Source organism: Antechinus flavipes, chromosome 4 (genome assembly GCF_016432865.1).
Source record: "Antechinus flavipes isolate AdamAnt ecotype Samford, QLD, Australia chromosome 4, AdamAnt_v2, whole genome shotgun sequence".
Taxonomy (NCBI): domain Eukaryota; kingdom Metazoa; phylum Chordata; class Mammalia; order Dasyuromorphia; family Dasyuridae; genus Antechinus; species Antechinus flavipes.
Window position 1 is genome coordinate 40,802,269 of NC_067401.1, and position 23,934 is coordinate 40,826,202.

General features: G+C 36.7%; 1 protein-coding gene and 2 non-coding genes across 3 annotated transcripts; 2 read left to right on the top strand and 1 right to left on the bottom strand.

Moving 5' to 3' along the window:
• Positions 1–6,199: 6,199 nt before the first annotated feature.
• On the top strand, positions 6,200–6,271 carry TRNAQ-UUG (transfer RNA glutamine (anticodon UUG)). Its single transcript has one exon. It is a non-coding gene; the product is annotated as a tRNA-Gln (tRNA).
• A 2,242-nt stretch (positions 6,272–8,513) lies between these two features.
• On the top strand, positions 8,514–8,595 carry TRNAS-AGA (transfer RNA serine (anticodon AGA)). Its single transcript has one exon. It is a non-coding gene; the product is annotated as a tRNA-Ser (tRNA).
• Positions 8,596–17,345: 8,750 nt separating this feature from the next.
• On the bottom strand, positions 17,346–17,721 carry LOC127559147 (histone H4). Its single transcript, XM_051992805.1, has one exon. It carries the CDS (start codon positions 17,708–17,710, stop codon positions 17,399–17,401), a length of 312 nt encoding a protein of 103 aa, XP_051848765.1. The 5' UTR covers positions 17,711–17,721; the 3' UTR covers positions 17,346–17,398.
• Between the last annotated feature and the right edge of the window lie 6,213 nt (positions 17,722–23,934).

Genomic DNA, 23,934 nt, shown 5'->3' on the forward strand with positions numbered 1-23,934 from the left:
AGCAGACAGAAGACAGAAGCATGGTGGTGAATATTTGAGTGAAGATCAGGGGAGAGAAGAACAAAAGTGATATGATAAGTATTATATAATGTGGGCTTGACCATTGAGTCTAGTCCTTACAAGTATACATAGAGTGCCACTGATTGGACTCTCCAGGTGAAAGAGGTTTGGGAGTCTGCTTCCAAGAGAGTAGTAATAACATATATTTTGGAAGCATTTTAAAAAGACTTTGACACCTTTATAAACAGTCTGTTATTGGTTCAGGCATGCTAATCTACAGAATGGACAGCGACCTGTTTAACAGGCTACAGTTGCAGAATCAAAATTGAAAGCAACTATTTCTCTCTTAGTTGGAACTCTGCTATTGGTGGTGTTTTTTTGTTTGTTTGTTTTCTGTTTATTTTTAATATACATTACTTTATGAATCAGGTTGGGAGAGAAAAATCAGACCAAAAGGGAAAAACCATGAGAGAGATTAAAAAAAAAAAAAAAAAACAGAAAAAAGAAGTGAACATAGTATGTGTTGATTTACATTCGGACTCTGTAGTTCTTTTTCTGGATGCAGATGGCATTTTCTGTCCAAAGTTTATTGGGATTGCTTTGGATCACTGAACCACTAAGAACCAAGTCTTTCACAGTTGATCATCATACATATATATATATCTTTTTATTTACAAGTTATATACATAGGCAATTTTACAGCATTGACAAATGCCAAACCTTTTGTTCCACTTTTTCCCCTTGTTTCCCCCATTCCCTCCCCCTGATGGCAGGTTGACCAATACATGTTAAATATGTTAAAGTATAAATTAAATACAATATATGTATACATGTCCAAAAAGTTATTTTGCTGTAAAAAAAAAAAATCAGACTTTGAAATAGAGTACAATTAGCCTGTGAAGGAAATAAAAAATGCAGGTGGACAAAAATAGAGGCATTGGGTATTCTATACAGTGGTTCATAGTCATTTCCCAGAGTTCTTTCGCTGGGTGTAGCTGGTTCAGTTCATTACTGCTCTATTGGAACTGATTTGGTTCATCTCATTGCTGAAGATGGGCACATCCATCAGAATTGATCATTATATAGTATGGTTGTTGAAGTATATAATGATCTCCTGGTCCTGCTCATTTCACTCAGTGGTCATCCTACATTCTTGCTGTTATTGTGTATAAGGTATTTCTGATTCTGCTTGTTTCACTCAACATCAATTCATGTAAATCTTTCCAGGCCTTTCTAAAATAAGTTGTTCATCATTTCTTTAAATAGAACAATGTATTCCAGTATTTTCATATGCCACAATTTATTCAGCCATTTCTCAATTATGGGCATCTACTTATTTTTCAGTTCTTTGCTATCACAAAAAGAGCTGCTTTAAACATTTATGCACATGTGGGTCCTTTTCCCTCCTTTAAGATTTCCTTGGAATAGATACCCAGTAATGGCATTACTGGGTCAAAAGGTATGCATAGTTTGATAGCCCTTTGGCATAGTTCCAGTTTGCTCTCCAAAATGGTTGGATCATTTCACAATTCCACCAACAATGCATTAATGTCCAAGTGTTCCCACATCCCCTCCAACATTATCTTCTCCTGTTATCTTAGCCACTCTGAGAAGTTCGAGATAGTACCTCAGAGTTGTTTTAATTTGGATTTCTCCAATCAATATGGATTTAGAACATTTTTTCATACAACTATAGATGACTTTAATTTCATCATCTGAAAATTGTCTGTTTGTATCCTTTGACCATTTATCAATTGGGGAATGACTTGTATTCTTATAAATTTGACAAATTCTTTATATATTTTAGAAATGAGATCTTTATCAAAAATACTGGCTGTAAAGATTTTTTTCCAGCTTTGTACTTTTTTAAAATCCTTTTTATATTGGTTTTGTCTGTGCAAAACCTTTTCAATTTAATGTAATCAAAGTTGTCCATTTTGCCTTTCATAATGTTCTTTAGTTCTTCTTTGATTATGAATTCCTCCCTTCTCCAAAAATCTGATAGATAAATTATTCTTTGTTCTCCTAATTTGTTTATGGTATCATCCTTTTTTGTCCAAATCATGTATTCATTTTGACCTTATTTTGGTATGGGGTGTGAGATGTAGGTCTATACCGAGTTTCTGACATGTTATTTTCCAGTTTTCCCAGAAATTTTTGTCAAATAGTGAGCTATTATTCCAGAAGCTGAAGTTTGGGGGTTTATCAAATACTAGATTATTATAAATCTTGATTATTGTGTTGTTTCTAATCTATTCCCCTGATCCACCACTCTATTTCTTAGCCAGGACCAAATGGTTTTGATGACTGCTGCTTTATAATATAGTTTTAGGTTTAGTACTGTTAAGCCATCATACTTTATATTTTTTTCATTAATTCCCTTGATATTCTTGATCTTATGTTTTTCCAGATGAATTTTGTTATTTTTTTCTAGTTCTATAAAATAATTTTTTGGCAGTTTGATTGATATGACACTGGAAAAGTAGATTAATTTGGCAGAATTGTAATTTTTATTATATTAGCTTGGCCTTAACCCGCAAGCAACTGATATTTTTCCAATTGTTTAGATCTAGCTTTATTTGTGTGAGAAGTGTTTTATAATTGTGTTTTTATAGGTCTTGGATTTGTCCTGGCAGATTGACCCCCAGGTATTTTATTTTGTCTACAGTAATTTTAAATGGAATTTCTCTTTCTATCTCTTGCCAACAGGCCTTGTCAGTAATATATAGAAATGCTGATGATTTGTGTGGTTTTATTTTATATCCTGAAACTTTGCTAAAGCTGTTAATTGTTTACAATAGGTTTTTGGATGATTTCCTAGGATTCTCTAAGTATATCATCATATCTGCTATTGGTTTTATTTCTTTGTTGATGTTCTGGTGAAAAATAATGCTTTAAGAGATTAAATCTTGGTCTTTGGCCTACCTAAGCATTTGCTTTTTCATTTTGGGTGAAGGAATTTGAAAGCTTTGATCCTGAGAGCTTCAAATGGACAGGACTACCTTCAGATCCAACTCTACAATAATCAGATTTGAATAGGGAGATTGATAGAATAATATTTTATAGAAACACCTTACAATTCCTATCCCAGACTGAACTGATGTAGAAGAATATGCATTTCAAGGTATTTGAAGGGAGAGAAAATATTTATACTCTTTTTTCTTGCTATATCTTTGAAGTAAATAATCTTTTTTTAAAAGTCAGTTGAGGTTAACTACTTAAATGGATGGGGGAGCTAAAAGAGGGAGACAATACATTAGAAAAGAGACACCTCTAATCCTCAGGATTACTCCCAGAGTCCTGAGTGGTAAATACAACAGCCTGGTTCCAGAATGCCAGACTATGTTTGCTGAAGTTATAATGAATTACTTGGAGAGATTAAGGATGTTCAAGAAAACAAGCTCATTAGAGTGGCCATGGGATTCTAGTAGTGAAAGAAATGTCAATTATACAGATTTCTGCTGGAACTTTTTCTTTATTAAAAACAATATATAATACTCTTCTGTCATATGAATAAAGATTTAAACATTATTCAAATATGTAAAAATGAGTATTCTGGATGTGATTTTGAACAACTATCATTTGTTATTGTCTTGAGCTTCAAATTAGGTAAGAAAGATATTTATGTTTTCCTTTCTCCTTTCAGCTGATAAAATCAAAGATAATGTGTTTATGTGTTGATAAATGTTAATATCATTTGGTTCATTTATGAATCATGGATGCTCTTCTCTGATGGAATTAAAAAGTCTGGCTACTGAAGGAGCAAAAATTAGAATGGTTCCTAGAAGACTTAATATTTAAACCCTGGAAACAAGCAGACAGTTGGATAGCTAGTCAGTCCAAACCTGGAGACCTGGAGTGTTTTCTATTGTAACTCCAGAAAGGAACGAGGAAGGAATTTTTTCTTTACAGTCTTCATGCTTTCACTTTGGCTGCAACAGTAACAATAGAAGTACAATTACTTGCCCAGAAGGAGATAGCCCATACACAACTGAAAAGTCAATTTGAGAAAATTCTTGAAACATATGAAGAAACAAACATAGACACTTTCCCAACAGATATGGATACAGAGAGACAGTTGTTAGAGATTGTAAGCAGCTTCAGGAAATATTGAACCCTAGCTGCTTATACACCCAAGGAGGACGTAGCCATGGCAATCCAAAGTCAAGTTGTGAGAGAACTCCCTGGAAGGTGAACTGAATAACCTTTATTCAGCAAAGACAGTGTGGCCAGGAAGAAGCTTCATGATGGCTCCTCTAATTAAAAAAAAGACTTTGAAGTACCAGAGTTTTAAGTTGACTTGTAAGGCACATCCACCCACACATACACACCCACACCCCTACATAAGTATGTAGGTACATAATACATATATATATATATATATATATACATACACAAGTGCCTTCCATTGCACTCTAAGCTTGTGCTTACAAATGTTGTGTGTATTTATGGGAGAACATTTTATTAGGAAAGTTTTCTAACTATGGTTCTTAATGTGACTTCTTGGTAAATGCTATTGGTTTGAATTACTGGTGGACCTTTAAAGAGAACCACACTGGTGATTAATAAAGAATTTAATCACAAGGTAAATAAGAAGAGCCAGAGAAAGCATTTCACTGACTCTAATGACTGTGTTTTCAGCCTAAGGAAACTAAATGCCAGATGACTGAAAGAAATGGCAGATGTGATAGGCAAATTCCCATAATTGATTTTTGAAAGATCATAGAGAATTGGACAATATAATAGAAATAAAGAAGGGTAAATTTTTATGATTTTTTTCAACAAGAAAAAAAAGTTTCAAAACATAGAACAATGAGTTTAATTTTAATTTCAAGCAAAATATTGAAACTTTGTCAAAGGGTTGTTTATAAACACCTAAAAAAGGAAAATATAATCACTAAGACCAGTTATGTCTTCTTCAAAATAAAGTCATGACAATTTAATTTCCTTCTTTTTTAAGAATTACCAGGCAAATTAAGGGAAAGATGCACATATACTTAATCTAGACTGTAGTAGAGTTTCACAATATTACTCATTCTATTCCTGAAGACAATAGAGAAATATGATAGTTGTTGGGTGCATTTGGAAATGGTCCAATGACCTGACCTCAGAATGTGATGCCTAATTAGGGAGAGGCCTGTAAAGGAAAGACCCAGGAATATATCCTTGGTCATTTGTTTTGTCAGTCCACTTGATGAAAGTGTGTGTGTGTATACACATATACAATACACACACATATATAAACATATACAATCATATTCTATTATAATGTTATATATTTTACATATAATATATTTTTATATAATTTTCATTTGACACAATGCCAAAGAAAGATAGCTGATGATATAATATTTGTTGAAGTCAGTATCTAAAAAGGTATAATTGGGTAGAGTATTGAGATAAATTCAGAAATACAAAATTTAATAAATGCACAGTCTTTACTTAGTCTTTGAAAAGATTTCATCTTCATGAGATCAGTGGCTAGATAGCAATTAATTATTTAAAAATCTGTGTATTTAAATGGACTAGAAGCTCAATAGCAATGTCAATTGTAAAGAAAAACACTAATGAATTTCCAGAGAGCCCTAGATTCCAGAACATGCTCCTGCTCAGACCGCAATTGTGTCTTTTTTACGTTCTAGTTTTCGGAAGGACATTGGTAAGTTAAAGGACATCTGGAGGATATGGAGAGGAAGATAAATGATGATCCTTGTATTTTCCCTTTAGAGTAGTTCTCTATGTGAAGCAAATTCATAACTTTCTACCCCGTAACCAGTGTGACCTCGAATCTCCTATTCCTGCCCTGGGAAACTAAGTTTATTGTGAAATAGTGTAGGACACAAAATAGAGGTGGAAGTGATAGAGAGCGAAAGGTGAAAGTGAAAGACAGACAGATACAGACAAACTTTTCTATTTTTCTTTCTGGTGCTTTTTGTGTTTTTTTTTTTTTTGTCTGACTGGAAGACAAAGCACTTAATTTCTTCCGAATAGATAAGTAAGATCCTTTTGTTTCTCCTTGGCACTAAAATGATGGGACTTCGCTTGATTGTACGAAGCTACGATATTAGAAATCTCAATGTTGTATGTACGTACACAGTCCAAACCTAAACCTACTCTCTTAAAACTACTTTTATGAACGAAAAAGCTGAGAAAATTAAATAATGGTATTCAGACAGTCTTCTACAGCTTTCTAACATCTGGCCCCATGGTGTAATGGTTAGCACTCTGGACTTTGAATCCAGCGATCTGAGTTCGAATCTCGGTGGGACCTGTAATTTTTGGTAAGCGTTCTCAGTGTGTTTACATTATTCTTACTCCAAATTTCTCACCTGCTCCACCCACCTATGATTCTGATTTTGAACTACAGGTTCAAATACACGTTGCCCTTTCTTCACACTCTCTTGCAATGTACTGTCCTAGATGAAGTAAAGAAAGAATTGCTTTAAATCTTCTTAATTGATAGGAGATTTTCTTGTTCCTCCAGCATTGGAAACTCAAGTTTCAAGGGTAGTGATAAAAGAAGTTAAAATAATAGTAATACAAATAACAGCAATAAAGAAAAAACTCAACTGAATTAATTAGTCTTGTTAATTTACTTCCTAAGACTCAGATCTTCCCATTTGCTTCCTCTTCTCCTCCTCTCCTTTTGTTTCTTAAAAAAATACCGAAAAATAGACTGTGTTCTTCACACAGATTCCTTCCATCATATGCCTTCGTTCATCCTACCAAAGATTTTTTTCTCCTCCATTCACTTCCTCTACAGAAATTTTGAACTTTAAATTGTATGCTGCCTAATATTCCATATATATCATATTGGGTCATCCCCTCCTCCCCAAAATTAATTGTTTTCTTATTGTTCATTTTCATGTTTCACATAATAAACTCTGATGGTTTCTTTTTCTTTTTCTTTTTTTTGGGGGGAGTTTTGATGGGGTTTTTTTTGGTTGTTGTTGTTTTGGGGTTTTTTGCTGAGACAATTGGGGATAAGTGTATACACAAGATCACAGCTAGGAAGTGTTAAGTGTCTGAGGTCAAATTTGAACTCAGGACTGGTGCTCTATCCACTGCGCCACCTAGCAGGCCCACCGTAGTAAACTCTTAATAAATGCTTGTTAAATGAAAGAATGAATGCTTAGCTGTCTTTTCTTCCCTCTTTAAGGGTAGGATGTTTAGCATAATGCTTGACGCACAGTAAATGCTTAATAAATGCTTGTTAAGTTGTTTCTGTCTTTTAAAAGGTTTTTATTCGTAATTCCTCACCTTCCCCTTCTATCATTCCAAATTGTCTTTTATTTCCTTGCCTTGACCCCATCTAAGGGACCTAAGGATGAGCTCCAGACCTAGAGTCAGAAAGACTGAGCTCAAAGCATGAAGCTCTTGATGCTTATGTTACTCTGGTCTTAGTTTCCCCAATTGTGAAATGGAGATAACAATATCTGTCTCTGTCACGGTTGTGAGCATAAATGACATAATATTTGCAAAAATACTCTGTTAACGCTTAAAGCATCATATAAATAGTTATCCTTATCATCTCATTCCAAAAGCCAGCGGACTGCCACCCTAAATTGAAGATTTGGTCATTTCACCCTTTCCATTTTCTTATCCCTTGCAGTGTCACAGTGGTACAAAATCCTACAGGAGAGGATTCATTATTTTAAACTACATCTTTCCAGAAGAAGAAGTAAGACACAGAGATTTGCCCATCGTTTTAAATTCATTGGTGTCAATGAAGTGCTCTATTGGCTGTTAAAAATAATCCTCTAGTTATGAAATGTTTAATGTGTTGAGTTGCTGTTTCTCTGTGCATTATTTAGACTATTTCTTGCAAAGAAATATTCAGTTATCGGTCTCTTTCCCCTGTTCAGGAACTTCAGTTGACTCTCAGTTTCCTACTGGCAAACCTCTGACTTTCAAATATTCACCCTAGAATTCCCTTCCAAGCTAACCCTACTCTACCTCTCAACAACACTACTCATTTATAAGGTTCTGGATCCGTCAAAATTTAGATAAAACTTGCTCCTTTCAGTCATTGAACTACATTTCGGGTGGCGTACCTCCCCAAATCGACCTGCTAAGATTTCCGCCAGTCCCAGTTTCTCTTCTCTGATAACTGAAGTCTCCGAGATCAGGTGACTTCTTCCAATACCTTTGCTCACTATACTCTGATAACTTGTATTTTATTTAATATCTACAATGCACCTAGTCAGGGTCTAATCCAAACCCAACCTGGTTCACTTGATCTTTCCTTAAGGTTCTGCTCCCCAAATTTCTCTTTCCGAAATTCTTCTCTTCCCAAATTCCCATACACACCAGTAATGTCGGATATTAGAGCCAAAAGGGACTTAGAGCTTATGGAATCCAACTCTTTTAAATTACGTATAATGAAACCGCATTCCCCTGAAGTAGACTGATTTTGGAACTCATTTGTTTCCCTCTTCTCATCAAAAAGGAATTAAGTCTTTGAGTTACCTGGATCAATTGTTTGGAGAATCACAGCAAATTCAAACACTTAGGTAGTCGTGGCCGAGTGGTTAAGGCGATGGACTAGAAATCCATTGGGGTCTCCCCGCGCAGGTTCGAATCCTGCCGACTACGGTACTTTATATTGCTTAGTTAGTTACTTAAAAGAAAAGAGCACAACCAGGAAAACATACCTCACATATCCGGTTCTTTCCCTTGGGCTCCCTTCATTCAACTCCAGCAAAAGTTCATTGTCAGATAGACCTTGATCTAATAGCTGGAGAAGAGGCTTAAAACACCAAATCAATCAGGTTTCTATTTCAGAATTCCTGTGTGACTTTCCAGTAGGTCGATTCTCAACCTCTGATTCTGTTTCCTTAACTGTCTATCTCCAAGGACTGTGGTGAGCATCAAATGTTATAATATTTGTAAAGCACTCTGCAAAGTTTCTGGAATAATGAGAAGAGGGATAATCTGGAGTGAGAACACTCGCATAGGATTCTCTATAACTTTATTTCGCCAAAGCAGATGGACCAAAGGTCAAGGGGAAACAAAACTTTTATACCAAACTTTTGGCTCTAAGCCACATTAGAAATACTAAGGCTGCTAAAACAGAATCTGGATAGTAGCTTAGCCACGGGATCTGTTAAAAACAGTCAAAATGGCAACTTGGTTCCCTGGGTTCAAGGAACAGTTTACAGGACGAGTGTTCTTTTTGAGGGCCCAATAAGTCTAAACATACTAATGTTAGTGATTTGGAAAATGTTTATGTTAGTAATTTCAGAAACTAGTATAGGGCTCAGTGTTAGAGCCTGTTTGTTCTCTTCAGGAAGTGCTTTATATATAAATCATCTTCATTATCATCATCATCGTGGTCATCATTGTTGTCATTAGCAGAAGGAATTGACTATGTTTTGTCAAAGATAATGAATTCTTGAGCAAGAAATAGAAGGCTATAGAGACAAATGTTGCATTTTCCTCACTATTGTCTATCAAAGTCAAGGGAAAACGAAAAAAAGTAATATCTGGAAAGTAAACTTGTTTTGGGAAATGAAATTATTTGGGTTAGAAGATGATGTCTTGGAATGAATTTTAGACATCTGAAACATAGCTTAAAATAAAGGTTGTCATATTCCTGGCTAGAAATGGAGTATATAGATCAAATGGTGATAAGAATAATTATTTTAGATGTTTTCAAATTTAATTAGAAGAGTACCTGTGACTATCGTCATGATAGATACCATAGAGAGTGACTGCAATAAAAAAAAGAAAAGCAATTGACACATTTAGACTTTCAGAGTACATAAACCCAAGAAAAGTAGAACTCCTACTCTCAAATGTGTATACACAAAAGGCACAACAATTTAGGCAACAAATCTGAGGGAGGGGTTGGAGGGAGGGAGGGGAAAAATCGGAACAGAAGTGAGTGCAAGGGACAGTGCTGTAAAATTACCCTGGCATGGGTTCTGTCAATAAAAAAAATTATTTAAAAAAAAAAAAAACAATTTAGGCAACAAGCAAATGGGACTAATAGCATAAAAAGGCAAATTCAATTTTGAGGATATCATATATGTAATGGAGCTTTGCAAACTCCCAGATGCACTAATATAGAGACATTGATATAGAAGATGCCAGGAACTTGCTTCTGGAAAAGGATATTCTGCATTTCACCACATAGTGGGAGCAGCCTCTTTCCAATGTCAATGTAACTGGAACTGTCTCCATCTTTAATATCATCAAATCCAGAGTTCCTTTTTCCAACACTGTCTATGGAAATAAGGTTCTGTTCACTTAGGCACTATGCACCTAACCTGGGAGTAAGAGGAGGGTTCTCTCCCTTCTAGAACTGTGAACCAAGATTCTTAAATCAGGTTGGAATTTAAGTTTCTTTTATATATCCTTTTCAGTTCTTGGTGTCTGCAATAGATCCCCAGGACCCAGAAACTGAAGTCATGGTGACCTTGGAAGCAGTATTCTAGGATGAATGATATTGCCAGTTAAACAGAGGAACCTTGAGAACCTAGGTGCTTGGACTCAGGTCTAGGTGGCTTTGGATTTAGAACCTACTATATAGGAACTGAGTTAATCTGAGAATTTAATACTACTTCTCTCCTCAAAAACTAGGGAAATTTAAAGAGGTCAGATTATGTTACTCCAGATTGGGGGAGGGAGGAAGAGTGCATATTCATGTGACTGTTTTTGCGTTAACTTTATATTTTTTATTTTATTTTATAATAACTTTATATTGACAGAATCCATGCCAGGGTAATTTTTTTTTTTTTTTACATTATCCCTTGCACTCGCTTCTGTTCCGATTTTTCCCCTCCCTCCCTCCACCCCCTCCCCTAGATGGCAAGCAGTCCTATATATGTTAAATATGTTGCAGTATATCCTAGATACAATATATGTTTGCAGAACCGAACAGTTCTCTTGTTGCACAGGGAGAATTGGATTCAGAAGGTATAAATAACCCGGAAAGAAAAACAAAAATGCAAATAGTTCACATTCGTTTCCCAGTGTTCTTTCTTTGGATGTAGCAGCTTCTGTCCATCATTTATCAATTGAAATTGAGTCTTTGTCAAAGAAATCCACTTCCATCAGAATACATCCTCATACAATATCGTTGTCGAATTGCGTTAACTTTAAAGTACAAATTCTTTTCTAAAAACTACTCAATTGTTACTGGCTAAACAAAACTAGGACATAGGATTCAAGAACATCATCTGTGGAAGCTTGTTCAATGACAGAGACTAGATATTTCCAAGTTCCTTTTTGGATATTGGAGAACCCCGGGGAAAGATAAAATGTAACATACTTGGTCACCACCCGGGGCTATGAGAATTACTTTAAACTTGGTAGGATGAAAATCATGACTGTACTTTGGTTCAAGATGGGAATACATCATTAAAAAAAACAAACAAACAAACTGTGTGTGTGTGTGTTAAGAAGGTATGTTCATGAATAAGATTTGGGAAAAATGGGAAAGAGAATTGAAATAAAAGACAATGAAGCAAGAAACATAAGTGAATTTTGCCATTGGGGTATATTATAGACTATTTTTGTCAGGAAGAGAGAAGAATTGAATAGTTTGGGAAAAGAGGCATGTTATAGTAGTGATAGGGGATTTGAATTATTCAGCTGGTGCTCTCTTCCAAAAGTAAAGTGATGTTCATTAATGACAATTTCATCCTTCAAAAAATGGAGCCATCAACAAATCAAAACTTACTCTAACTGATTCTCACTAAGAGAAACTAGTTGCTAGAGTGGAAATTAAGACAACTCTGTGGAGAAGTACCCAAATATTCCTACAGTTTGTGAAAGAGAAGAGGAAATTTCAGCAGAGTTTGACATAAGCTCCAGATTTTACATTAGCAACCATTTGGAGGCAATAATATATAAGATATATTGATGAAACCAGGAGCAGTTTAAGTGAACAGCCAAGTGGGCTGCATTATAAAGATGTTTATGGGATACACTAGAAAAGATAGATTAAATAGGGCCCTGAATTCCAAACTAAGGAGCTTGAATCTTGTTTGTTGGCAAGGGGTAGATACTAAAAAGTTTGGGGCAAAGAAATGACAAAGTCAGACATGTTCATAAGGAATATTATATTACATTTGTTGGGCAGGATGGATTGGAAGACAGAGAATGCATGTTGGAAGGAAGATTTATTAGCATTTTGGTTGCATTTGCTGAGTAGATATGAAAATGTAGTAGAATGGTAAAAGTCAAGGAAAAGAGAGCTATTACAGAGATAGAATTAGGAAGGTTGGAAAATGAATTGTTTATAGATTTAGTGAGAGAGAAGATTGAAAGATAGCAAAGATATGAATAGAGGGCCAGTTGACAGAAATGTCAAAGTTAAAGGAAAGAACAGCTTTTTGAGGACAGATGAGTTTGGTCTTAAACAATAAGATGCTATTGAAATATTCAGGAAGAGATTTTTTTGTTGTTGAGTCACTCAGTTGTGTCCAATTGGGGTTTTCCTTAGCAGAAATATTGGAATTGGTTTGCTATTTCTTTCTTCAGTGGATTAAGACAAACAGGGTTAAGTGACTTGGCCAGAGTCATACAGCTAGTGAATATTTGAAGGTGGATTTGAAATCACATTTTCCTAACTTCAGGCTTAGTGTTCTCTTTCTATCTATCTACTGAGTCACACAGCTTCCTCTCTCTCTCTCTCTCTCTCTCTCTCTCTCTCTCTCTCTCTCTCTCTCTCTCTCTCTCTCTCTCTATATATATATATATATATATATGTTTTTGTTTTGTTTTGTTTTGTTTTTTTTTGGTGTGGGAGAAGAAAGGACAGAGAAGAGAAAGAGAGAGAGAGAGAGAGATGGAATTACATTTTATATGTCTGTCTTACATATATATTTCTCAATTAAACTAAAAAAGAATTCTCAGACTTTTGGGTGTCAGGAACTCTTTGCATTCTTGCATATTATTAATGACTCTGCAAAGAATATCTGTCCATTTGGATTATACACATTGATATTTACCATTTTAGAAATTAAAACATCTCAGTTATATTGTGACAATAATTTTGGCTTTCTAGTCTCTTTAAAAGAGTCTTGGAGATGTTTTGGGATTTCCACATCATATTTTGAGAACTCTGCTTTAAAATAACTTATGTGTAGGTATTTAAATTAAAGCAACTTAATACTGAATTGGAACAACAGTCTGAGTTCAGGGAATTTAAAAATAAGGAAACCTGATCAATTTCTCTGATCCATTTCAGTTCTTTGATTTGAGAGCAAATGTATGTCTTTTCAAATGAGTGATTAGAGAAGGTAAGAGAAATCTACTCAAAAGACTTACATGTTCAAAGGATATTAATTTAGAGATGATCTTTATTATTAGTTGGGAGACAGGAATGGGAAGCTTTAAACCTCCAGATCTTCCCATTAGGTCATCGGCATGACAATCACCCAAACTGGAGTTAGAAGCTTTGGTAGCTGCTGATGTTCAAGAGAAAATTTTAGTTTTCCTTCTTTGTGTGGAAAAAGTCTTTTCTCTGATGTGTCATTTATGATGGTTCCAGGATGACAATTGGTGGACTCCAGAGTATTATCTGTTCTTCCTCTTCCAAGACTGTTTTGGGACCTTTGATATTGATTAGTTATCCAAGATACCAGCTGTTGTGGATCCATTCAGCCCAGGTGCAAAGCAAACTATGAAACTATTATTGAGAAAAAGAGGGAAAACCTTTCTCATATAGTTTTAGGGAAGATAATAAGATGTAAGGGACAATTAATACCATCCTGTTGATATAGACACAACTCCCAGGGAGTTCAGTAATGCTAAACTAATGACTATAAGGCCTTTTGAGCTGCTTGTGATTCCCTGCAGGCCACCCTTTGGCATTCTATATGTGAATCAGAATTGTAGCAAACAAAGACTCTAAAGAAGGGTATAAAGGTTTTACTTATTAATATAATTGTGTACAGATTTATGTATACACATCTGTATTTGGTTGTTTTACATTCTACAGAGTGAAGAGGGGCAGCACAAAATCTTAAGAAAGAAAATCATATCCTAAAACACAAAAATGACAGAAATAGCTACACAGCTACAGTCACCAGATAGTAGGGAAAGTAGGGCAGCAACTGAAGTATTGTTGTCTCTGCCTCAGTACTTTTATTATCCCCCTTTTACAAATGAAGAAACAGGTATAAAAAGGCAGTGACTTGTCTATGGTTACACAGCTTTGAAGTCTTGCAGTGGCATTTGAATCCAAGTTTCTGAGATTCTTGTTCCAGATCAGTCTTTATTATACCACATACTTCTAGATTTAGGAATCATTGGTTTACAGCAATGGGGAGCTGATGCAGTTACTAAGGACAAGAGAGAGTCACACACACACACACACACAGACACAGAGAGAGACAGAGACTCCGAGATAGAGACAGAGACAGAGACAGAGACAGAGACACAGAGATAAAGACAGAGAAACAGAGACAGAGACTCAGAGATAGAGACAGAGAAAGAGAGAGACAAAGACAACAAAAGCCAAGGAGAGAACTCATTAAGGGATCAGGAAAAGCCCCAGCAAAGGAGATTGAGAAGGAATAATTAGGTAAAAGGAGAAACAGGAGGAAGTCCTAGAAGCTAAGATAGAAGAAAATATTAATGAATGATAACTAATAGTATAAAATACTTTAAATAAGGAGAATGAACACTGAGGAAAGACTGTTATTTTGAGAGATTTCAAGGTCTAGATGACACAGTAGGTTAGAGTGTCAAAATAAAGTTCAAATTTAACCTTAGACATTTATTACCTATAGGACTGTGAGGGATTGAAAATCCTATCCAAAAATGACTATTCAGAGACTTCTCGAAGTAAAAAGCAGAAAAGTTGTTTATTTAATAAATTCTCATGAGAATGAGCAATTCCACCGTGAGGAGTGAAAGAGAGAGAGCTCACGGTAGAAGGGCTAAAGAATTAGAAAAAGATATACAGTTTTTATAGGTTTTAGTTACAAAGGATTACATCATGGGTTGGGGAACCTTAAGAGATAGGTGCCCCCCCACTTAATTGAATGTTATTCGTGCCCAAAACAGCAGATTCCCTGGAACCATACATCAGACCTTCAAGTTCAGATGTGAATCTGATACAATCAGAATTGTAGCATACAAAGACTCTAAAGAAGGGTATAAAGGTTTTACTTATTAATGTAATTGTGTACAGATTTATGTATACACATCCGTATTTGGTTGTTTTATTTTGAGCTCTTTGGGGGAGAGGGGGGGTTACAGCTTTCTAAACATTAATAACTTGAACAGTGATAAATGTCATCATTTTAGGTTAAGTACATATATCTAAAATCTAAGTAAATATTGGCTAATACTTAACATACTTATGCAGGTCACAAAGACCTAGAGAAAATAAAATACAGAAAAGGAATTTAAGCACTCTTGGAAGTTCTTCACTTTATTTCTACTCCACACAGGACTCTGGCCAAGAACCTTGAAGTCTGGCTGCCTCAGATTATCCAGCTGTAAAATGTAAAATGTAAAAGGGAAATAATAGTACTTCCCTTGCAGAATTGATGTGAGAAGGCTAAATTTGTAAAAGGATCAGCACAGTACTTGAGATATAGTAAATGCTTAATAAATTCTGTTTTCTTACTTTCTTCCAAGTTAAACATCCCTTCAACTCACCAGAAACCAGAGGCTTGACATTTATAGTTCATAATATAGTCTCTCAAAAGGGCAGAAAGGGCATAAGGATGAAGTGAAGGCTATATTGGGGGTGGAGGGAAGGGGTGTTCATTGACTGAGGATTTACTTTCCTGGTATCTCTGTCCTGATTGTGGACTGCTTCACCTGCCCACTATTTCAGGTTAGCTCAACCACCCTTTATTTTTCTTCAGGCTTTCAAGAACACAGGCAATCTCTTTACTTAAGCTAATCCCTTCTTTCCACAACCATCTCCATTTCTTGAAGCACAATCAAATAAACTACCATTGTTTCTACCAATTTCTGCTCTCTGGTCAGGATTTTTTCCTGTATTACAATTTAAGCTCATAAAAGTAAAGTAAAGATAGTTGAGCAAAATGTGACACGAGTGAAATAAATAGGTTTTTGTTTGGGTTATTTTTGCCACAAGAATATCTTTCACAGAATACTGGCTAGTGTTAGCGATCATATAGAACTTTAAGGTTTGCAAAGTACTTGTCACGTATTATTTCCTTTGATTCTTACAACGATCTTAGAAGGCAGGCACCTAGTATTCGTATTATACAGATGGGGAAACTGAGACAAAGAGAGATCAATTAATTATCATCACATTTTGTGTGAGACAGCATTTGAACTCAGGACTTCCTAAACACCCACTTCTTAAGATTCTCTGGCTACCTATGACTCAATCCAAGCATATCCTCTTCGGGGAGTCTTTCCCCAATCCTCAAACTGCTAGTTTTTTTTCCAAACTATCTCCCATTTAATTTGCATTTATCTTGTATTTACTAGAAAAGGCATATGTTGTCTAAGAATTTAATCTCCCTTAACTCATAGATTGATTTTACTTTTTTAAAAAATATGAATTGTAAATTAATTGAAAAATATGTTTTCCACCCTCTTTCGGCCAATTCTTATCATTTGAATTTTATCTCGAAATCTTCCATAATCCCTAAAACTCGGAATTGATCCAGAATAAACTGAATGAAATGAACCATTTTACACGTACAAGTCACTAGAACATCAAACTACGGCCCGCGGGCCAGATGCAGCAGCTGAGGACGATTATCCCCCTTACCCAAGGCTATGAAGTTTCTTTAAAGGCCCACAAAAGTTTTTGTTTTTACTATAGTCCGGCCCTCCAACAGTCTGGGCTCCTATTTAAAAAGTTTGAGGACGCCGACGTCCCCCCCCCAGTAAATAGATCTCCAATTCGTTTCTCAGTGATTAAAAGGTATTTTCCAAAAAGTCACGCTTTCCCTTTGTAGTTGTCTTTTTCCACTTAAAGGAGTTTTTAAAATTTTCCAGTGGTTCATGGAAAAGAGCTCATAATTTAGGATGCTCTAAGGATCTTCAATCTGCCCGGATCACAAACCGCTTTTCTGATTGGACAAGAGACTCCGGTATCAAGTCGGGAGCACATTTCGATTGGTTTAATTTTTCCCCGCTCTTCTCACGATAACTCGGGTAGTTTCTCTGCCTAAATAGCCTGTACATTACGGGACTCCATTTTGTACTTATTTCGTAAACGTGAATGCTGAAGTCCCAACTTCAGCAACAGCTCAGTTTGCGACTGAGTTAACACACAATTAGTTGGTGGCGATTAGGAGCCAACCTCATCCCGTATGATATTTTATAAACAGTATAAGGAGAGTCCCAAATTGCATACTAACATATTAGCTTTACAGATCTTTTGTTAGACAGTGGAGGGGGGCCCTGAAAAGGGCCTTTGATTTTTCTGGGAGGTTTTGCAGCAAAGTTAGCCGCCGAAGCCGTAGAGAGTGCGGCCCTGGCGCTTAAGGGCGTAGACCACGTCCATGGCGGTGACCGTCTTCCTCTTGGCGTGCTCGGTGTAGGTAACGGCGTCCCGGATCACGTTCTCCAGGAAAACCTTCAGCACGCCGCGGGTCTCCTCATAGATGAGCCCCGAGATACGCTTAACGCCCCCGCGCCGAGCCAGACGGCGGATGGCTGGCTTAGTGATGCCCTGGATGTTATCCCGGAGCACCTTCCTGTGCCGCTTGGCACCTCCCTTACCAAGACCCTTGCCTCCTTTACCGCGACCAGACATGTTGAACTCAAGTAGACGTCTAGGACTGATAGCAGACTCAGACAACTCTCCCTTATATATCCAATGAGCCGACCTGTTTGAGAGCTGAAACTGTGGGCGGGGCCATAGGGTTAGTCGTTGTTTCCCGCCCACTATATTCAAGAATACGTCATTTAAAGACACATAACTTCTAAAATAGATTCCTCGCTAATTGGAAAACAGACCAACCAACATTTTCTTACTTTGATTTCTGTTCAAAAAAGGAGAGGTGGGGGTGGTTAAATCTTTACAGATAAAATTCGCGGGAAGATTGTAAAAAAAAAAAAAGCAAGCTAGAAGTAAGAGCTAAGTCTTTCATACCCTTCCTGACGAGTTCAGGGCGAAATAGAGGGCTAACGACTGGTTTACTTGATTTAAACTTTGCATTAAATCATGAGTTAGATCTGCAAAGGACCCAACAGATGATTTAGTTTAGGTGTTTGTATCTTTTGCTGTGTCAGCAGTTCCTTTTCCTTGGCAGACTGGGTACAACTTTTCAGAACTTCATCTTTTTTTGGTCTTTTGAAATTATCTTGGATTGTTGTGCCACAGTTCTCTTTTAATTGTCCTGCCTCAGTTTCCCTAATTGTTCTGCCTCAGTTTCCTTAATTGTTCTACCTCAATCCCCTTAGTTGCAAACCCATCCCCACCCCCACCCCCCACCTCCGGTTCATTAAGACTGGTATAACTCAGAGGTTATAAATTGTCGATGTGTAAACTCAGAAAGGGAGAATTCAGACATTCTGTTTCTAGCCAGACACTTTCTTACCTCCCAGTTAGTAAGAATTTATGGTCCTACCCCCCAACTTGTCAGAACCGAATTGATGGGTTCCTGCCTGGAGATTCCAGCTCACCAGAGTTTGGACCCCCCACTCCCACCCTCCCCCACCCGCCTCTGTTAGCTACTGTGTGTAAATATGTCATTGAGAACTTGCATTGGCTGCTGTTTGCTGCATTCTTGGAGACGATAGTCTCATTCAGCCCTGGGACCAAACTATGGATCTATTTGGTCCCAGTAAATCTCTCTCTTTCCAATAAAATATTAAATACTCTCTGATCTCTATCTTGCCTCCGTTTCTCCAGCGTTACAGGATTATTCTATTACCGAGAATATCTGTCACTCACAGTTTTTCATGGAACAATATTGCTGTAACGGTACAACGTTCTCCTGGTTCTCTTCCCTTCACTATCAGCTCATGTAAAATCAGAACGTTTTAAATGTTTAAAATAGAATGCATAGGATTTCAAAGGAAACATTAAAATTGTTACTAATGTGTGTATGTGTGTATAGGTGTTATATTAATGGTTAAGAATTCCTGATTTAGTTAGACCCCCTCTTACTTATTTTACAGATGAGAAAAATGAGGCCTAGGGGAGGACTCAGGTAAATGTCATACATAAACTAGATTTGAATCTGAATTTTCCTTTCTCTTTTACCCACCTGCTTCCCAACACTGATTCCATAGCCTCCAAGGTTTATTTAACCATGTATTGTCAACTTTACTCTGCTCACACAAAACCTTTTAATGTAGTGTGGGTGTGGGTGAACACAACAAAAATAAAAAATAAAAATTGCAATACTTGCTAGTGTGTATTGAATCATGAAATTTTAGGACTGAAAAGGACAAAAAAAAAAAAAAAAAAAAAAGGCAAACTAGTCCAATTCACTCAACTTGAAAGAATTAGGATCCTTGGATTTGCTCCAAGCCATACAACTGGTGAGTGACATCAAGAACTAGAACTCAGGTTTTTCATATCCCTGAAAGCACTCAGAAAAATCAACAAATTGTAATACTGGAAAAACTGAGGCAAGATAGAGATTAGAGAGTTTTTAATATTTTATTTGGGTTTCTGAGAGGGAGAGATAGTCTGGAAGCAAAGCAAAATCCATTCTGACTCCAGGGCTGAATTGGATTTTCATCTCAAAGAATCCAGCATCAAATGTGAGAGTCCAGTGATTTAGATATGGCTCCAAGTGCTCAGAGGAGACAAAGGCAAGTGGTGGTGTCTGAAAACTGGTGAGCATGGGAATTTCCAGGAAGGGACCATCAGTTTGGTTCTGACAATTTGGTTACATATCAGAGATATGTAAGCATATCTCTAAGTAATTTATCTGCAATTTATGGCTCTATGGAATGCCAATGGCCAGGGCTCCCAGCCCTAATTATCTCAGTCCAAATGGTTAGGAAGGAGGGTTGCAACTGGGGGATTGAAGCTCAAGGAACTGAGGCAGAACAATTTAGGAAAACTGAGGCAGGACAATAAAAGGAAACTGTGGCACAACAAAATTATCTCTTTATTACAAAATTCCTCCATAAAGTCATCTATCAGCAATACATAAATAAGAATGGCTTTAACTTGCCCAAGGTTTGGATGGTAAACATGAAAAATATGCTTCTGACTATTACCTGAGAACCAACATAAATATGGAGAGTGTAGTATTCTCTCTAAAATGTAATGTTGTCTCTTAAGGTTTTCTTGGGGTCTCTGGAGGCAGCCTTCATTTTAATTCAGTAATCACCACAAGTACAGCCAGGTGTTAAAGTCCAAATCCTTTATTGTCTCTTTCTAAGTCTTGTCTCCTTTCCTGGGGCCCAGGCCAGCTTTCTTAGAGGCCTATCTCTCTCCTTGGTTCCCAGAGCTTGAGTTCCTGCCTCCTTCTCTGCTCTCTGAATCTTTCCGAATCTGCAAAGGTTGGTGCTTCAGCCGCCAGTCACCACAAAGGTGGACAATGGAATGAATCTGTCTCAGCCTCCAAGAACTTCTAGTGTGCTTGTTTCTGAATCTCTCTCATCTCTCTGGCAGAGGCTTCTAGCTTCTATGCCCCACACGGAGTACAAACAAATCATTATAGCACTAGAAAACTAGTTTCTAGTTTCAGAAAACTAGAAAACTAGGATTAAATCAATGCTAAAGTAGATTTAACCATTGTCTCCTCAATTCCACTTAGTATCTTGTTTCAAAATTCAAATTCTGGTCCATAACATCTCCTTGTAGGAGTAAATCAATCATACTGAACCATGCTAAATTAGATAACTATTGTCTCTATCAATTCCACTGACTTAGTACCGTGTAAGAATCCTTTGTTTCAAGTTCAGAGTTCTGGCCCATAACAGGAGAGATTCTATAATTTGTGGAATCCGTAATACTTACAAGATGCTTTTTCAAAGGTTTGCAAAGTATTTTTACAGATATAAATTCATATTACCTTCATAATAGCCATGAGAAATGGGTATTCTGCTCCCCTTTTTCCAGACGAATGAACTGAGGCAGATTAAGTATGCTCATAAATGTCTCAAGTTAGATTAATTCAAATTTCCCTGACCTTTAATCTACAATTTTGTCCACTGTACCAACTAATACAGAGAAGATACAACTCAAAGAAGATAAAACTTGAGGAGTGAGGAAGGAAATACAGATAATGACAGCAAGCTAAGTTCTCTTCCTGTTTTATAGTTTTTATAATGTCAATATTAATGGCTAGCATTCTTTTGGGTAGCATATTAATGTTTGCAGAATGATTTAAATGTTATTTCATTTAATCAATCCTTTGATAGTACCACCCATCTTTCATTTTAAAGATGAGGAAAATGAAACTCAGAGAAATTATTCATTAATGGTCACAGAGCATAAACCTCAGAGGTGAAAATCAAGTCAGATTTTCCAAGTCACTTCAAGTGCTATGAACAAAGTTGAGGAAACACAATGTATCTGTCTTTGGAAAAATAATTCATAAATTGGCCGGAGTGTATATTAGTTGTCAGGAAGTAATATGAGGTGTTCAGAATGGTATAATATCCATAGACTTATATGAGATTGTAGAGGCCATCTATTTCAAATATATCATTTAATAGATGAGGAAACAGATCCCACAAGCAGTATCAGAGACAAGATTTGAATCTAAGTCTATCTTATTTAATAATTGGAAGTGGGATGTGGGGTGGGGTAAAGACTTTCCATTATAATGCAACATATTGCAAAAGCCTTGATAATTGTCTGTTATTGCCTTGTTAAGACAAGGCTATTATCAATGGACAATAGCATGCAGTTGAGATCCATGTGTAAGAAATATTATCCTGTCTGTGGTATGAAAGATGATTTATAGGAGTGGGCTAGGTAGAGAATGACAATAGAAAGATCTGTTCATAGGCTTAAAGTCAGCAAAAAAAAAATAAAAAATAAAAAGAATAGCACACCTTGAGTCCAGGGATCTGAGCTGGTCTGCTACCTCCCCCCTTCATCCCTACTTTGCCACCTTAGGTAGGGCTAAAATGTCATTTGGAAAACCTGGTACTTTTCCTTTCCCTCAAACTTCCTGCCAATAATCCTTTCCCTTTTCCCCCTCCTTGCTGTTTACTGACCATCCTTATCCTGATCTGACCTTAGCAGGAAGGAATATTGAATCTCTGTTCTGTTCTGTTCTTCAGGACAGCTCTTTAAATTCTGAATGGTCCCTCCTGTTCTCCCTTCCTTTCCCTGAGTGGACATGGATGAACAGCAAATTACCAAATATAAGCCTGCTGGTAAAGTGGTAAGCCACCAAGCCTTACTATCTCATTTGCACTATACTAGTCTCCCATATATTGTCATGTGCCTTCCCAGTGTACCCTAAGAACCTCCCAGTCCCCTAAATGAACCTTCCTATCCATGTTAATGTGAGCTCTTTGAAAGCAGTGGATTAGCTCAATTAATGGATTATTCTATCTTTATTGTTAGCACTTAAAATAGGCATAGTGAACACTTAATATATGTTTTCCATTTATGCAAAGCAATTAGGCCATCTATATTAATGTCTTCATGTTGTAGAGATAGACTGACTTATACAAATGGCTTGTCCAAAGGATGACCCTTTAAGAAGCTCATCTAGGGTGCCAATGAAGGCCTGTTCTGAGGACCTGAACTAAGCTTATAGGATCAATCTAGATCTAGAGTCACATCATTTAACCCCTTCTCTTATAGATCCTGTGGCCCAGAGAACAATAGCCCAGCCAAAGGTACACAGTGGCAGTGGTGCATTTTGGACATGGGTATTCCTCCACCAAACTACCTTGTTTTGTGAACTATCTGCATTTTTGTTTTTCTTCCCGGGTTATTTATACCTTCTGAATCCAATTCTCCCTATGCAACAAGAGAACTGTTCAGTTCTGCAAACATATATTGTATCTAGGATATACTGCAACATATCCAACATATAAAGGACTGCTTGCCATCTAGGGGAGGGGGCGGAGAGAGGGAGGGAGGGAAAAAAAATTGGAACAGAAACGAGTGTCAATATAAAGTAATTATTAAATAAAAATTAAATTAAAAAAACTACCTTGTTTTTTCATTTCACTATGACTGAAACAAAGCAATAAAATGGCATAGGATTTGCAGGTATGTTGTGGCTAGAACTTAGTAACTAATTAGATTGGTGAGGGAGATCACAGTTGTAAAAATGGAAGGTCTGGTGAATATTCAAGAACTATTTCAAATGAAGTCAAGAGGGAGAGCTCTTGAAATATCCTACTAAATGGTCTCTTTACTATCAATCTCTCCTCTTTCTAACTCATTTTCCACTGAGCAGACCAGATAGTGTCCCAAAGTACAAATAAGCCTGTTTATATCCCCAAGATCTTTGGTGCTTTTGTTGAGGTGTGAGAAATGAGGGTTGAGAGATCCCCTGACAGCAATGGGATCCCCTGGCCAGTAGCAGGCTTTGTGAAAGAATTTGCAAACTCAAATGAATGAGGTGAGATTGGGGAGGAGGAGAGGGAGAGGAAGGGTTTATTACACTAAGAAAAGAACTTTCTTAGCAGGCAAAATCCTGTCAGGACTTTTGCAAAGGTTTGGGTTTACAGGTTTTGATTATATTGGAGTTTTTGGTCCCTGAGCTGGGAACCAATCTCCAGGTTAATTTTGGGGGCTAATTTTCAACTCTATAGAGGGTAGTAGTTATGCCTCAGGCCAAGATCTCCAATTGAATTGAATGAAATTACTTATCTGGGAGTTTGCCCTATGAACAGGAGGGTGGGGTTCTTCCCAAAGGCTGGGAGGGGTTTCAATTCAGGGCCTTTCTAACCCTTTCCACCTCCACCCCCCAAAAAATCAGGGAGACAATTTATATTACTTTCCTGCTGCCTTTGAGGCAAATAGAATCTCTTCCACTGTTCAGCTGAAGCTTTCCAGTCTAATTCTACTTTATCTTTCCAGATATTAAATAACATTCC

Coding starts and splice junctions, on each gene's coding strand:
- LOC127559147 (XM_051992805.1), bottom strand. CDS start 17,710: ATGTCTGGTCGCGGTAAAGGAGGCAAGGGTCTTGGTAAGGGAGGTGCC.